The sequence below is a fragment of the Salmo salar genome, chromosome ssa09 (genome assembly GCF_905237065.1).
Source record: "Salmo salar chromosome ssa09, Ssal_v3.1, whole genome shotgun sequence".
Classification (NCBI taxonomy): Eukaryota; Metazoa; Chordata; class Actinopteri; order Salmoniformes; family Salmonidae; genus Salmo; species Salmo salar.
The window spans coordinates 91,674,365-91,690,087 of record NC_059450.1 but is presented as its reverse complement, the minus strand read 5'-3'; the positions used below and the strand labels follow the sequence as shown (position 1 = coordinate 91,690,087).

The window sequence follows — 15,723 nt, the reverse complement described above, 5'->3', positions numbered from 1 at the left end:
GGATGAATGGTTTGCTGTCTTTTTGCCAGATAGGTCACTACGAAGAGGTGTAAATGAATGACCAGTCATTTGTCACACAGTGTAAAGTTAAAGAAATATCACAATATTACACAGCAATGAGGCTACTGCTCAACATGGCTAACATGTCTATATAAAATACTGAAGTATACTGTCACAAGCAGTGGTGTGGTCAATATCAGGGTACATTTACATAAAGTCTAAGAGTGTAACCGATGTGAAATGGCTAGTTAGTTAGCGGGGTGCGGCTAATAGCGTTTCAATCGGTGACGGCACTCGCTCTGAGACCGTGAAGTAGTTGTTCCCCTTGCTCTGCAAGGGCCGCGGCTTTTGTGGAACGATGCTTCGTGGGAGGCAGTTGTTGATGTGTGGGTCCCTGGTTCGAGCCCAGGTAGGGGCGAGGAAAAGGACGGAAAGCAAAACTGTTACAAGACCATTAATATCAAGGAAGAAACACAAGTTTAATGCCATTGTAGTTCTAGACAGCAGGTAGCCTACGTTAGAGCGTTGGGCCAGTGACCGAAAGGTTGCTGGATCGAATCCCCAAGCTGACGAGGTAAAAATCTGTCGTTCTGCCCCTAAACAAGGCACTGTTCCCCGGTAAGCCGTCATTGTCAATAAGAATGTTCTGTTAACTGCCTAGTTAAAAAATAAATACATTTTTAAGAACCCTCACGAGGATGAATATTTTGAGTATTTCTTGAGTTAAATTTACCATAACATTTATTATAAAAAAATATTTTAATTCAATACATTTTGTACATTGGAAAAATGTGTCACATATGATCCAGAACGGTCCATAGAATGAATCCAGATAGCATGAACATGCTCTTCCTGTTCCAGTCTCTCTAGACATCCGCGTTGCCTCCCATAATTGTCTAATTGTCCGCCTGTGGGTCTGGTTTTCGAGACATATGTCATCATGCTCATGGGACTTTCACACTGAACTCCATGTTGAGGTGAGCTTGTTCGAAGGCATCAACGATTTGCCGGCGAGTAGCGCACGCAGTTGCATCTTCATGGAACTAGGGTGGGGATAATGAATTAAACCAGAACGTACATTGATACATTCAGTTTGCGCTCTGGTCTGTCATATTTAGGAGTTAACTGTAAGACTACATTGTGCTTTTCCATAGTATTATCTGTTTTGTTGAGTAACATTTCGCGAAGATGTCTGTGGTAGGATTCGACGTCGGCTTCCTGAACTGCTATGTTGCGGTAGCCCGAGCCGGAGGAATAGAAACTGTAGCCAATGAATACAGCGATCGGTGTACACCGTAAGTGACATTTTATATTTGTGTGAGTTATCCTGCTTGTTGTGAATTGTAATTTTCAACCGGTTTGCTTCTAAAGTGATTGAGAAACTAAGAGGGATGAGAACACATTTTGTGGCCTTGACAGACGGGGAGAAGCGCTAACATTAGCCTCGCTAGTTAACATCAAGGGTTACAACAGCACGTTGCTAGCTACACCGATCACCCCCAATGACTTGTTAAAAACTAGCAATCGTTGTGCTCTGTTAGCTATTTTACTAATTAAACGTTACGTCATTTGACTTTTGAAGCCTTAATTTTTATTCCTAACATCTTGAGTGTTTTCGAAGACAATGGGGGTTAATTGTTGTCCCCTATTTCAAGGGGTTAATTTTTCTATAAAGTATGAATGAGCGCATGAATGCTACTTGGAGGAGGCCTGCAATCTCTCGACATCAGTGGACTTGTTCATAGAAATCATGTGTATTCTGACTTGTATTATTAGCCAGCTAATAAAATACATTTAGATCGGCTATTTAATGCTACTGTGTTATCCTAGCTAGCGCTGTTATCTTAAGGCGAGCCCTGTGAAAACAGACAAGCATTTTACTTATGTTTATTCCGCTGTCATTCTTTCAGAGCATGCGTGTCGTTTGGACCACGGAATCGATCTATTGGTGCAGCTGCAAAAAGCCAGGTATGTTTTGATAGAGGGCGACCTCTACTTGATTAATTTATTTGACTAGTGACACATTGAGGGTATGACTCTTCTAGCAAGTTCTATGGTTTTGTGCTTATGCATAGAAATAGGGATTTCATATCCAGCCCAATATTTAATGACCAGATGGAACTATTAAAAACAGAAGAGAAGCTATTTATGCATTCATACCCTCAAAGGACTCTAAATAAAACCATGGGGTCAATTTTGGCCTTTTTTTTAAATTTTTATATCTAAAGTATTTGATAAGCGTTTTCAACTATTCCATAATTTATAATTGCTTCTTCCCAATTAGGTTGCAAATCATTAAATTACTTTTTTAGTGTGAGATAATTATTTATTTAGCATAATGCATCATGTTCTTTCCCTGCTAATCTCATATCAGGTCGTCACAAACTGCAAGAACACAGTCCAAGGGTTCAAGAGATTTCATGGCCGGGCGTTTTCTGATCCGTATATCCAGAGTTTGAAATCCAGCCTGGTTTACGACCTGGCACAGATGCCTTCGGGCACCACTGGCATCAAGGTAAAGAGAGATAACAGTAAAGATTAGATCTGGCTGAAAGGGTGGGAAATATATGAATAGGCCTGATGGAGAGATGGGTCACTATAAGTGACTGTTAGATTACTCATCATCCTTGTCTAATCTGTAATATATATATTTATTTATTTATTTATATTGGTTGTCTATCCATCTGTCTTTGCTGGAAAATACTTTCATGTGTTTATTCTGTATTATACTCTACCTGTGTAAACCCTAAAATCAAGCAATCATTTACAATGACAACTGGTGTCTGTGTGTCCTTTAGGTGATGTACATGGAGGAGGAGAAGGTGTTCAGCATTGAGCAGGTCACTGCTATGCTTCTGACCAAGATGAAAGAGACAGCTGAGCATGCACTGAAGAAACCCGTGGCTGACTGCGTTGTCTCTGTGAGTATCAATCTGCTGTGTGCTAGTATGCACTGGGCGCTACACTTTACTAGAAGGACCAGGAATTTGGTCATATGTAAAACTGAGTTTGGACAGTTAGACTAAAGACCAGATATGAAAAAGATTTTGGAATTGAGTTTCTAGGCCTGCTGGCTAATGACAGTGTATCATCCTCCCCAGGTCCCCTGCTACTACACGGACGCCGAGAGGAGATCAGTGGTGGACGCAGCGCAGATCGCTGGACTCAACTGCCTGAGGCTCATGAATGAGACAACTGCAGGTATAGAGAGAGCTGTGTTAACCCCTAACAGAGTTACTTTAGCTATTTAACTCACCCACACCTTATTATTTGATATTAAGGCGATTTGCTGTTTCATAATAAATCATGATTATACGTGTCTTCCTTCCAGTGGCGTTGGCGTATGGGATCTACAAGCAGGACCTCCCTGCTCCAGAGGAAAAGCCCAGGATTGTGGTGTTTGTAGACATTGGACACTCTGGATACCAGACCTCTGTCTGTGCCTTCAACAAAGGCAAGCTGAAGGTGGGTGTCTTAATCAGGAGGCTATGGGGGTCATGCTAATTCAACAAAATAACCGTTTTTACTGAAATGTCCACAAAGGAGTTACAGACAACTTCAATAACCTCTTGGCTATTAAACAAAACAAGTGCTATAGGGCCCAGAGTTGTTCTGGTCAGGTCACATGGGCTCAGGAAAAACTCCCGGCCCTCATTCATTTTTGCTCATATTCATATTTTTTTAATACCATTTTCTTTCTCCCTCAGATCCTTGCGACGGCCTGCGACCCGGAGCTGGGCGGGAAGGACTTTGACGAGATGCTGGTGAGACACTTCTGTGAGGAGTTTGGGAAGAAGTACAAGCTGGACGTGAAGACCAAGCCCAGGGCTCTCGTCAGGCTCTACCAGGAGTGTGAGAAACTCAAGAAACTGATGAGCGCTAACTCCTCAGACCTGCCCCTCAACATCGAGTGCTTTATGAACGACATTGATGTGTCTGGAAAACTCAACAGGTATAGTGTTTTGTGAGTCTATGAAATTGTTGTAATCTCAATTGAGCACCTCCTTGACGTGTTCAACAGGTAAGTCTTACATGATCTACAGTACTAGATTTGAGTCATTATTTTTGTCTTTGATGCAATTACTTAATGACAGTTATATTGTAAGTTTAGTGACACCTTAGAACGCATTGTGGGCCTTGAAATCTAATGGCTTTATCACAAAAATGTGCATATTGATGATGCATACATATGTAGGATTTAATTTGACCAGTTTCTTACAGCAGAAAAATAATCTTGCAACAACATTATAATTAATGGATATTTTTTGTCGGGGTTCATATATTTTTAGTTAGGGAAAATCAAGTCTGACATTTTTAAGTGGATATTACAAACTTTTTAGGAGCCTTTTTGAAAACCTTGAATGCACTATAAACAAGTTTCCTGCAACAACATGGTGATCAAATTAAGGTCCTACGTCTGCATCTGAATTTTCTCTAGGGGTCAATTTGAGGAGATGTGTGCTGACGTTCTGGCCAGAGTGGAGGCACCACTGCACAACCTGATGGAGCAAGCCAGTGAGTATCGTAGGTTTGCATATAGCTTGCTTGAATCTTAGTACAGAATTTATCTTTGTATATAACATTGAGCATTATCAGTGTAGGCATTGAGTATTGTCTTCATAGCATTGAGTTATGTCAGTGATTGTCAGGTCTAATTGGTGCCTTCCTTTCCGGTTCCTGTCCAAATCAGAGCTTAAGAAGGAGGACATCTATGCGGTGGAAATAGTGGGCGGGGCCTCCCGTATCCCGTCTGTCAAAGAGAGGATCAGCAAATTCTTTGGGAAGGAGCTGAGCACCACCCTGAATGCTGATGAGGCAGTGGCCAGAGGATGTGCCCTGCAGGTCTGATGATCTCTCTCTGTTTCCCCCCCTCCTGACCTTAAAATACCCTTTGGACATCCAGGATTTGCTTGCACAGCAAATTAGATAAGAGAACTAAAGTTAGCGTCCAAACGCTTCTTTTACTATTATATGTCAATATTGGAGTAGTAATGTTCATGATTCCAACGTCTGTAGATGTGATTCTTACCAGTAGGACCTAATTCATTGTTGATTTCTGGTGATAAGGTAATGGAATTAGGATTTGCCTCCCTGCTAAGAATATCCCCTGTCTGCCTCCTCAGTGTGCAATCCTGTCCCCTGCATTCAAAGTGCGTGAGTTCTCCATCACAGACGCAGTTGCTTACCCAATCTCTCTGAAATGGAACTCTGCTGCAGAGGAAGGCTTGAGGTAAACTACAATGCATACGTTTAGTTTATTATCACCTTGATTTATAGATAGATTTTTGTGTGATAGCTTCATTATTTTAGTGCTAACTAGATTGTTATGCGTGTTATTCATTGTAGCGATTGCGAGGTATTCCCAAAGAACCATGCTGCACCCTTCTCCAAAGTGTTGACTTTCTACCGGAGGGAGCCTTTCTCTCTGGAAGCCTACTACAACACCCCCAAAGAGCTGCCGTACCCCGATCCCACCATAGGTATGTACACGGCGTTGACTCCACAATGAACCATTTCTGTCTGCCAACAGTATCTTCTATAGAAACATAGACAGTCATGCATCCTAGCAGCAGTATCTTTTCAAAAAGGCTTGTGGACTACAGTTTGCAATATGAAACTTATCATTGACTTGCCAATTGATTTTGTAAAAATAAATGTATAACCGTTTTTGCCATGTGTCTGTAATGCAAGTTTCCCCCTATGGACAATAAAGTATAGGCCAGTTTGTCATCAGTTTTTCCTGTGAAATGTACCAACTGTGTGCCATTACCACCTTATTTCCTGTGTCCTTTCCTATAGGTCAGTTTGTGATCCAGAAGGTGGTTCCCCAGGCGTCTGGGGAGAGCTCCAAAGTCAAGGTGAAGGTGAGGGTCAACATCCACGGCATCTTCAGTGTCTCCTCAGCCTCGCTGGTGGAGGTCCAGAAGACCGAGGAAGGAGAGGAGCCCATGGACACAGAACAGCAGTCAACACCGGAGAAGGAGGAAGAGAAAGAGGTGGTTATTAACAATCATATTCTTTCAAATTGAATATAGGGTTTTTCTTCCGAAGTGTCGTATTCAGTACACAGACAGTTAACTTTGTACATCATTGAAAGATAGGCCTACAAATGCTCTATTAAACCATACCACCTGAGGAAGAGGAGCTTCACTTAGGTACACTACTATATTGTGATGACACTGCTACCTGGAAGTCTGTCTGTCCTATCACTGCCCAGAGATGTGGTGTAATGAAGTGAACTGCCCTCTCTGCAGGGCAACATGCAGACTGACCAGGATGAGACAAAGGCCCAAGGAGATGGACAGAAAGAGATGGAAGAGGAGAAGAAGACGCTGCCGGAGAATGAGGAGATGGAGGTAATATAGAATATTCTGTTTTGTGTTCTGACACATTTGACATCTGATCATGACGTTTATGGTAGTGGAGCACTGCAGTTTGTAGAGATTTAGACAAAAACGAGTTGCCTGGTCCCAGATCAGTTTGTGTTGTCTTGCCAACGACCAGCTGACCAGACTGAACAAACCCATCTCGGAGCAGGCTGAAAAACACTCGGGAGTGATGCTGTTTCCCTCTCATCTCTCCCCAGACCTCCCCAGAGGAGAGTAAGACAGAGAAGAAGTCTGACCAGCCTCCCCAGGCCAAGAAGCCCAAAGTCAAGACAAAAGTCTTGGAGCTTCCCATCGAGAATAGCCCTCAGTGGGAGCTGGCCATCGACATGCTCAACCTCTTTGTAGAAAATGAGGTAATTTAAAAAAAAATCTGACATCTATGGATTGTTGTGTTTCTCCTTACTGCTATCCTCTCTGTATCTTTATCTCTGTCTGTTATGTAATTCTGTATTGTGTTCATCAGGCTGTTTCTATATACTTGTCTTTTTCATGTTTCTCTCTGTTTTGAGTAGTGCTTAAAGAGTGTTCTGTGGTAACTTGAAGTGGTTGATTTGTCTGTTTCCACAGGGTAAAATGATCATGCAGGACAAGCTGGAGAAGGAGAGAAACGATGCTAAGAATTACGTGGAGGAGTATGTGTACGACATGAGGGACAAACTACACGGCAGGCTGGAGAAATTTGTCAGTGAAGCTGTGAGTACTGTGGCTTTCTGTGGTACTTCCAACTGTCTGTAATTGTATGTTAATGACTGTGTTGTAGGATGGGATACCCTGTCCTTAACTGTATGTTAATGACTGTGTTGTAGGATGGGATACCCTGTCCTTAACTGTATGTTAATGACTGTGTTGTAGGATGGGATACCCTGTCCTTAACTGTATGTTAATGACTGTGTTGTAGGATCGGGATATCCTGTCATTACAACTGGAGGACACAGAGAACTGGCTGTATGAAGATGGAGAGGACCAACCTAAACAACAGTACATTGACAAACTGGCTGAGCTGAAGGTAAAGCTTACAGTGTTTCACACTGTTACTATGGGCCAGTTTCCAAGACCCTGATTAAGCCCAGTCTGAGGTAATGCTTTCCGTTTATCATTATTGTCACGCCGGTATGCGTTGCTGTTTTCATCTCTCGCTCTACCGCACCTGCTGTCTCTCTCTACAGCAGTTGCTGTCTTGACCTCTGAATGCTCGGCTATGAAAAGCCAACTGACATTTACTCCTGAGGTGCTGACCTTTTGCACCCTCTACAACCACTGTGATTATTATTTCACCCTGCTGGTCATCTATGAACATTTGAACATCTTGAAGAACAATCTGGCCTTAATGGCCATGTACTCTCATAATCTCCACCCGGCACAGCCAGAAGAGGACTGCCTACAGAGCCTGGTTTTTCTCAAGGTTTCTTCCTAGGTTCCTACCTTTTCTAGGGAGTTTTTCCTAGACACCGTGCTTCTACATCTGAATTTCTTGCTGTTTGGGTTTTTAAGTTGGGTTTCTGTATAAGCACTTTCTGAAATCAGCTGATGTAAAAAAGGCTTTATAAATTTATTCAATTGGTTGAAGCTTATCTCCCTACCATATCTAAGCCAATATGACACCAATGTCGATGAAAATTGAGAAATAAACTTGATTGGAGGTTCACAACACACTCTGCGCCTCTCGTCATGAGCCAGCCGTTACAGAAAACCACATACCGGATTTTCAACAGGGTCGTTAGCAATTGAGTTTTGAAAGTATTTTTTGCGCCTACCTAGCTCAAATTCTAGACGCTGGTTTAAAACGAGACCATAGCTTCCATAAAGTGACCATTTTGACTTAAAAAATGTCAGATTGACTTAGTTTGTTGGTGCAACAGTTTTTATTACAAAATGTATCTCTCTCACGTGCATATTTCCGTCCATTAAGTGCCAAAGATGTGCTGTCTTTTTTTGTAGCATTTCTGACAATGCTAACATTTTCAGGCGAAATCTCAGAATTCAATCGAACTGGGTCGATCTAACTCTGTTGCTCGGCAACAACACAGCTGCTGCCTGCAACAGGCTGCCAGACATGAAAAGTAGCTGAGGACAAAACTAGGCTACTATAGATAACTAGCTATGTGGTGGTGTTCAAGCTGAGGTTAAACAATCACTGCATGTATATATATATATATATATTTTTTTGATTAGCTAGCTAAAGTTTACCTCGTCTGTTTGAGAAGGTTTGAATGCTAAGAAACCTGCATACACATTGTTTGAAGTTCAATAGACCAACATAGATACTCTAGTAGGTCAAAGCTGTATGCTGGAAAACCTTGATAGAGCATGGGTGGAGTAGGCATTGTGGTGCTCATGTGACTTTCCTTTCTTTTTTGGCTTCAGACCAATGCTTACTTCTCACTTAAAATTGTATTTTATTTTTTGTCATTGTGAGTTAAAGTTCTGTCAAGTCAATTGTGTGTTCTGCAAATTTCTGTTACATTTCGACAAAGTCAGATGAAAGTAGCATCACCAAAGTTTTTGAAAAATGAGTTTGATTTCTGTGTTGCTGATGCTCTCTGAAAATACCTAGGTTCCTCCTCAGTCTAGTTCAACACAGTTTAAATGGGTCAGATTAGCCAATGTGTCTGACATAAGTGTCGTCTGCTGTCTCCAGAAACTGGGCCAGCCTATCCAGGAGAGGTACATGGAGTCTGAGGAAAGACCCAGAGCCTTCGATGACATGGGGAAACAGATCCAGATGTACATGAAGATCGTTGAAGCTTATAAAACCAAGGTACCGCTGCCCTTATACAGCCAAGGTACCGCTGCCCCAGAGGTCTAGAAGTAACCTGATACATTTGGATCATAATGCTCAGTAGGCTCCACAGAACTACAACAATCATTCTAAGCCATATCAAATATCACAAGTTGAGAATGGTTGCATTTCAGAAATGACCAAATGTGTATTGTATTATGCTACTAAATGGATGTAACCTACATTATTGTTATTATTACACACTGCTACAATGAATTACGCCTTTATTCTTTGCGTACCCCAGGAGGAGCAGGTACGACTGAGAAATCTTAGGAATACTATTCGTAGTAGAAATGTAGTATAGTACAGTCGTTAATGCTAGAATACACCATTGTCAGATGGCGTCACTCCTACGCGTCCCTCAGTGTAGGCGGAATCGACGCGCTATCTGACGTAAGACAATGAGAATACACGAGTCTAGTTCTGTTAAAATGCAGTTCAGTTCACCAACCGTATCCTGTCGTTACTACCTACAGATATCTTCATATTCCAATGTAGCAAATTAAAATATTCACAGCAATTGTAAACCATTTGCAGATATCACAAGCCGTATATGCAGTTAGTAGTTGCATTTCAGAACCGACCAAATATGTCTGTAATATACGTTATTGCACTTTGTTACGAAAGACTGCATCTGTTACAAAAGACTGCATCTTGGGGTTTGAGGAGGCCGATATCAGAAGTTGTTGTATTTCAGGAGTGACCAAATGTGTCTGGTATGTTAGACGGTTTCTTGGCTTGTCTTTCCATCCCCCAGGAGGAGCAGTATGACCATTTGGACCAGGAAGATATCAACAAGGTGGATAAGATGGTGAATGATGGTATGATCTGGATGAACAGCAAGATGAACCAGCAAAGTAAACTGAGCTTGACTGTGGAGCCTGCTGTTAGAGTCAGAGAGATACAGGACAAGACTAAGGTGAGACTCACTAACTACTTTACTGCTCACTAACTACTTTACTGCTCACTAACTACTTTACTGCTCACTAACTACTTTACTGCTCACTAACTACAGTACTGCTAACGAACTACTCTACTACTGACGAACTACTCTACTACTGACTACAGTACTGCTAACTAACTACTCTGCTGCTAATACTGTCAGAGATACAGGATAAAACCGAGGTTAGAATAGCTACAGTAGTAACTGTTAGTCTGCTGTAATGATGTTTGACGATATTCTAACAAAAATAACAATTTGCCACTACTGCTTATGAATTCAAAATTCATGTGTTATGAAGTCCTTATGTAGAGAACCTTCTAGTAAAGTGTTACCCAACCTTCCAACCGATATTCCCTCAACAACAACAAAAAATTGGGTCACTGAGCAAATTTTAGGTCTTGTGAGCGGAAACCTTGAATGTTGTGATAATTTTGTGCAACTTCCGGCGCACGTTTACAGTGAACACTGAGGCTGTACCCTTACAGTTTAGACAGCCACAATAGCTTATTGGCTACTATCTGAGTATAATGTAGGGCTGCCAACAAAACCAATGGAGCAAATCCCATAACATTTTAACTTGGAAATAGCTATTGATTTCTATGATGTAGCCTATTTGTGGTGTTCAATGTAGGCCCACATTGCATGAGACTTTTTTAAAAAACGTTTTTACCTCATGAAGGGCTTGACATTAATTCCTTTTTTTTTTTACTTGGTCTGTAACAACATGGGCCAAATAGGTGACTGTAAATTGCATTGTGTGATGCAAAAAAACACTTTACGAAATAAAAGTAATTGTTATTACCATAACAGATAATTAGACAATATAGGCTACCCCTCTGCCTATTGGATTATTTGCATTTTCAAGCCTTTCTCAAAATACAACACTGCCCCTTTAATTAAGACTTACGTTTTTTTTACCTGACTGGCTTTTCAAAGACCAGCTTGAAATGTAGCCTACATGTTTTGTTCTCTTGTAGGAAGCCGTAACTCCACACTGCTGACCTATACTTATCTATAACTGGGCTAATAACTCGCTAAATATCAAAGACTATCAACAGATGTGCACACGGGCGGCTCTGCGCTTTTCTCCGGTGATTGAAAGAGCTACCCCAGTCAATAGAATTCTACTCTGTTGCACTCTGCCTACAACAAAATCACAGACTAAATCTTGCGGAGTTAGATTTGTTTTGGTTTGTTGCATTGAAAAGGGGCTGATACAACGTTGATTAGATCACAGAAAACACGTTGAGATGTATAGTGCGAACTCGGTGAAGTTCAATCTCTTGCGTCTCTGCCCTGCATGGTATTTCTTCTGCACGGCATTCCTGTAGGAAGTGCGCGGGCGGGCACGTGCGCAGATTAGAGGGAACATTGCTTTCAACCAAGATGTACTGTGAATATATTGCATTTTAGTCATGAATATCATTCTACTATTGTAATAATGCATGCCAGCCTTCTGCTTGTCCAACTCAACATTACTTACACATGATCCCGTGATATGCTTGTAAAGTTATTCATAACATTCACTCTTTCCCCTCAATAGGAGCTATACTCCACCTGCAACCCCATCGTGACCAAGCCCAAGCCCAAGGTGGAGCTGCCTAAGGACGACAAGGCAGGGGAGCAGAATGGACCAGTCAACGGCCAGGAGAAAGCCCCAGCAGAGGGCACTGAGAAGGGGACCGCAGACAGCACAGGCAACCCCCCCTCCACGGAATCCACCAACCCTAGACCTGACATGGACCTTGACTAAGCAGACGGACAGGCAGCAACCAGTGTCTCCTCTACCAGGGGCTATGTCTTCATCTGAGAGTAGTCTCCTTCCATGTTTCCTTGTCGCCTTCCCCTTTCAGATCTGATAGGACTGGATAGATGAGTTCAACTAAAGCAAAAAAACAAAACTCTACCTGCATGGTCTACCAAAAGGCATGCTGGATATATTAACTACAGTACTGTAGCACATTGCTCATGTCTTATCTATCTTGTCAGATCTGTTGCGATCAGGAAGGACCTAGGCAGCAAGGGAAGGAGGCAAAGGAAGGATTGAGACGCTGCCCAGATGTACCAGAGCTACTAGTGAAGTGTAATCTCTTTGCTTGTCTCAAATGGCATCCTATTCACTATATAGTGCACTACTTCCTATTCACTATATAGTGCACTACTATTGGCCAGAGACCCCATATGGCCCTGATCAAAAATGGTGTACTATATAGGGAATAGGTGCCATGATGTTGCCATTCACTCCACCTGTCAATGCAGGCAGCGTACTGTAATTTCGGCACATTGACCCCAGTACTGATGATGATGATGGTGTATTTCTGCAGCCAATAGCATGTCCGTTGTTTTTTTTTGTGTTTTTTGTTGTTGCTGAAATAAAATTGAAAGAACCAACTGCAATAAGCCTGTTTGACGATGAGCGCTGTATCATGGTATTTATTTCTGTTGTGTGCTCTCTATAACTGTTCCGGGTCATTGTCACAATTTAAGTTTAATAAAGTTATTGAAAACCACTTCACGAGGCCCTTATTTAAACATTATAGAAGAATGCAGTTTCATTCTCACAGGTTTTGACTGAAACGACTCAATATCGCCATCTGGGCTATATTATGACTGTATGGCTATCTAGAGACGTTTGTATTTTTTCCCCCCTAATTTCTTAAATATCACCAATGAAAAATGAATCTCATCTGTCAAATAACTGGACTGCAGTTATTCAGGATAATACACTACTTTAATTATAAGCAAATGTACTATTACACACGTCAAGAAGACCTATTCATCCTAATCAACATACAGCGTTCCAATCTGAAAACAATGCGCTCGCTAGAACTTGTCCAGCTCCGGTTCGTGCCTGCATGCGGTAAATTGGTTAATGCCTTTGTTTTTCATTTACTGTCGGCACAAAATAAGATGGTAGTACAAACTATGTCACTACAGACCCTGATTCGATTCCAGGCTGTTTCACAACCGGCCGTGATTGGGAGTCCCATAGGGCGGTGCACAATTGGCCCAGCGTCGTTAGGGTTTGGCCGGGATAGGCCGTCATTGTAATTAAGAATTTGTTCATATCTGCCTTGCCTAGTTAAATACTTTATTTTTTATTTTTAACGAACGTTACCATCGGCCTCTTTTGGATATGCACGATAACGTTTTCAAGTAAAGTTGTTTCAACATTTGCATTCCATTCAAAGCGTTGACAATGCGTAGTATAGTTTGATTTGGTCTACTTCCCCCTTCAATTCACGTAGGGAAACTTTAGTACATCTTCCGGCTGCAAGTGCTCACATTTTATGAGTCTAAAGTCTGCTTTAGGTGGAGAACAAAAATTGCTTCAAGAGCTGTTCCTTTTTGTACAATAACAACTGTATTCACCATCCAAGTTTGCATTTAACTCAGGACCATGAAGCTGATCATCCTGAATGATTATGACCAAGTTGGTGAGTGGGCTGCCAAGTACATCAGGAATAAAATCATTAACTTCAACCCTGGACCAGACAGATTCTTCATTTTAGGACTCCCCACAGGTAAGCAAGTTGTTGATTCTACAGTGCACGCCCTCCTTTCATTTGTACAATTAATGTTGCACTCATAATAATTATCTCAAATGTGTCTGAATAAAGACATCAACATTGATTTATTTGACCTGTAAAACTACAGATATTTTGTTGAAAAAGCAATGCATATTAACCATAACTATTCCCCATTGTACACCCCAGGAGGTACTCCTCTGGGATGCTATAAAAAGCTGATTGAGTTTTATAAGAAAGGAGAGATCTCTTTCAAGTATGTCAAAACGTTCAACATGGATGAGTATGTGGGTACGCTTCACCTTTACAATACTTCTCTATTTCACCTTCTATTTCTACACCATACTGTATCAACATTCTCACAGCATGAGAAGCCATACAAAACTGTGATCCCTGTTTTTTTTTAATCATGCAGGTATTCCTAGGAATCACCCAGAGAGCTACCATTCCTTCATGTGGAATAATCTCTTCAAGCACATTGACATCAAATCGGAGAACACCCATATTCTGGATGGCAACGCCGCCAACCTTGTAGAGGAGTGTGATTCCTTTGAGGAGAAGATCAAAGCAGCTGGAGGAATTGACCTCTTTGTTGGAGGTAGGTAGGATAACAGTGATGATGTCAAATGACACAATAGCAACTGCTCAATCAAACAGGCAGACACACCCATGCTAGATTTAAATTATAAGTTTATAGTCTTGTTATAACAGATATCTCATTGTTGCATCATAAAATATGTTTTTGTATTGTGTGGCACATACTTTTTCAAAGACATAGTTGAAGAAGCTAAGAAACACCACAAGCACAAACCAGTTCAGGAAACAACACATAGAAAAATAAATACCAAAATCCAACAAATGTAACCCACCCTGTCTGTCAGGTATTGGACCGGATGGCCACATTGCCTTCAACGAGCCAGGCTCCAGTCTATTGTCCAGGACCAGAGTGAAGACCCTGGCTCAGGACACCATCCTGGCCAACGCACGCTTCTTTGACGGAGATCTGTCTAAAGTACCCACCATGGCTCTGACTGTGGGAGTGGCCACTGTCATGGATGCCAGAGAGGTAGAGATGATTTCAAGATGTCTGTCTCTGCCTTCTGTTTCTGGTCTGTCTTCTCTTGTAACTTATTTTGCATGGACAACTGGTCCCATTACAACTCCTATACTTATTAAATGATTATATAATGAGGCTGTAACCCAAATCCTTTTACTGCTACTTTATTGTAACAATGTAATACCAGTCTATAGCAATGTAATGACAGTCTATAACCATCTAATAACAGTTTATAGGATGATAATAACACATTATCTCCTTAATGTCTCCAGGTCATGATTCTCATCACGGGAGCACACAAAGCATTTGCCCTGTACAAGGCCATAGAGGAAGGGGTGAACCACATGTGGACAGTGTCATCCTTTCAGCAGCACCCTCAGACTGTGTTTGTGTGTGACGAGGATGCTACCCTGGAACTGAGGGTTAAAACTGTCAAGTACTTCCGAGGTGAGGGTCTACTTACTTACTAAAGGACTTGGTCCTCACAGTTCATTTCCTTCTTGTGCTGCTTGCATGGCTTATGAACTAGTGCTTCATCAGTTTCCAAATTCATTGTGTTTTGTTTTATTAATTGGCCTGGGAGGGATCAATTATTTTCTTAAATTAAAACATAATTGTGAATAAAGTGGAAATCTGACTCACTTAACCTATTGTTATTTCTCCTACAGGGATGATGCATGTGCACAACAAGTTGGTGAATCCACTGCCTCCCAAGTAAGATGAGGGAGTTACAAAAACATCTGGAAACCTGCAATAACCAAGAGAACTGATGTGTACTCTCCTGGATATGACAGCCGCCAAGGGTGGATGATCAATTGTGTGTGTTGTACTGTGGTTTATGTAACATAATAGTAAACCTACTATGTAATACATTTATCTTAGATAGAACATAAGCCAGTGTGATGTGACATCACTGACAATTCAGGTTTCTTAGCTACATTGTTAAATTTTATACAAACTTGACTTTGAATGTATTTCAATGAGAGTTATTTGAATAAAATAACTTTGAGAATGAATCTGTATTTGTT

General features: G+C 41.4%; 2 protein-coding genes across 6 annotated transcripts; both read left to right on the top strand.

Annotated features, from left to right (window-relative positions):
* Positions 1–943: 943 nt before the first annotated feature.
* LOC100380717 (heat shock 70 kDa protein 4) lies at positions 944–12,621 on the top strand. Of its 5 annotated transcripts, none has more exons than XM_014213205.2 (19): positions 947–1,295; positions 1,911–1,968; positions 2,375–2,515; positions 2,799–2,921; positions 3,102–3,201; positions 3,332–3,465; positions 3,708–3,952; positions 4,439–4,524; positions 4,691–4,842; positions 5,124–5,230; positions 5,347–5,480; positions 5,800–5,996; positions 6,267–6,356; positions 6,587–6,742; positions 6,957–7,082; positions 7,288–7,395; positions 9,028–9,147; positions 9,926–10,087; positions 11,655–12,621. In XM_014213205.2, the coding sequence occupies exons 1-19, from the start codon at positions 1,189–1,191 to the stop codon at positions 11,862–11,864; spliced, it is 2,556 nt and encodes an 851-aa protein (XP_014068680.1). In that variant the 5' UTR covers positions 947–1,188; the 3' UTR covers positions 11,865–12,621. The 5 variants fall into 5 exon arrangements, with proteins under 5 accessions (XP_014068681.1, XP_014068680.1, XP_045580161.1 ...); XM_045724205.1 differs by having other exon boundaries at positions 948–1,295; positions 4,439–4,515; XM_014213200.2 differs by having other exon boundaries at positions 949–1,295; positions 6,255–6,356.
* A 660-nt stretch (positions 12,622–13,281) lies between these two features.
* Positions 13,282–15,711, top strand: LOC106612224 (glucosamine-6-phosphate isomerase 1). The gene is made up of 6 exons (XM_014213197.2): positions 13,282–13,635; positions 13,828–13,929; positions 14,054–14,236; positions 14,520–14,704; positions 14,968–15,142; positions 15,364–15,711. Exons 1-6 carry the CDS (start codon positions 13,512–13,514, stop codon positions 15,411–15,413), a joined length of 819 nt encoding a protein of 272 aa, XP_014068672.2. The 5' UTR covers positions 13,282–13,511; the 3' UTR covers positions 15,414–15,711.
* The last annotated feature ends 12 nt before the right edge of the window (positions 15,712–15,723 follow it).

What these genes read in the sequence shown, in the direction of transcription:
- LOC100380717 (XM_014213200.2), top strand. Translation starts at nt 1,189, where the DNA reads ATGTCTGTGGTAGGATTCGACGTCGGCTTCCTGAACTGCTATGTTGCG. An exon ending in GTGTCTGGAAAACTCAACAG is followed by an intron (nt 3,953 to 4,438) that starts GTATAGTGTTTT and finishes AATTTTCTCTAG; the next exon opens with GGGTCAATTTGAGGAGATGT. An exon ending in CCAGAGGATGTGCCCTGCAG is followed by an intron (nt 4,843 to 5,123) that starts GTCTGATGATCT and finishes CTGCCTCCTCAG; the next exon opens with TGTGCAATCCTGTCCCCTGC.
- LOC106612224 (XM_014213197.2), top strand. Translation starts at nt 13,512, where the DNA reads ATGAAGCTGATCATCCTGAATGATTATGACCAAGTTGGTGAGTGGGCT. An exon ending in CAACATGGATGAGTATGTGG is followed by an intron (nt 13,930 to 14,053) that starts GTACGCTTCACC and finishes TTAATCATGCAG; the next exon opens with GTATTCCTAGGAATCACCCA. An exon ending in AATTGACCTCTTTGTTGGAG is followed by an intron (nt 14,237 to 14,519) that starts GTAGGTAGGATA and finishes CCTGTCTGTCAG; the next exon opens with GTATTGGACCGGATGGCCAC.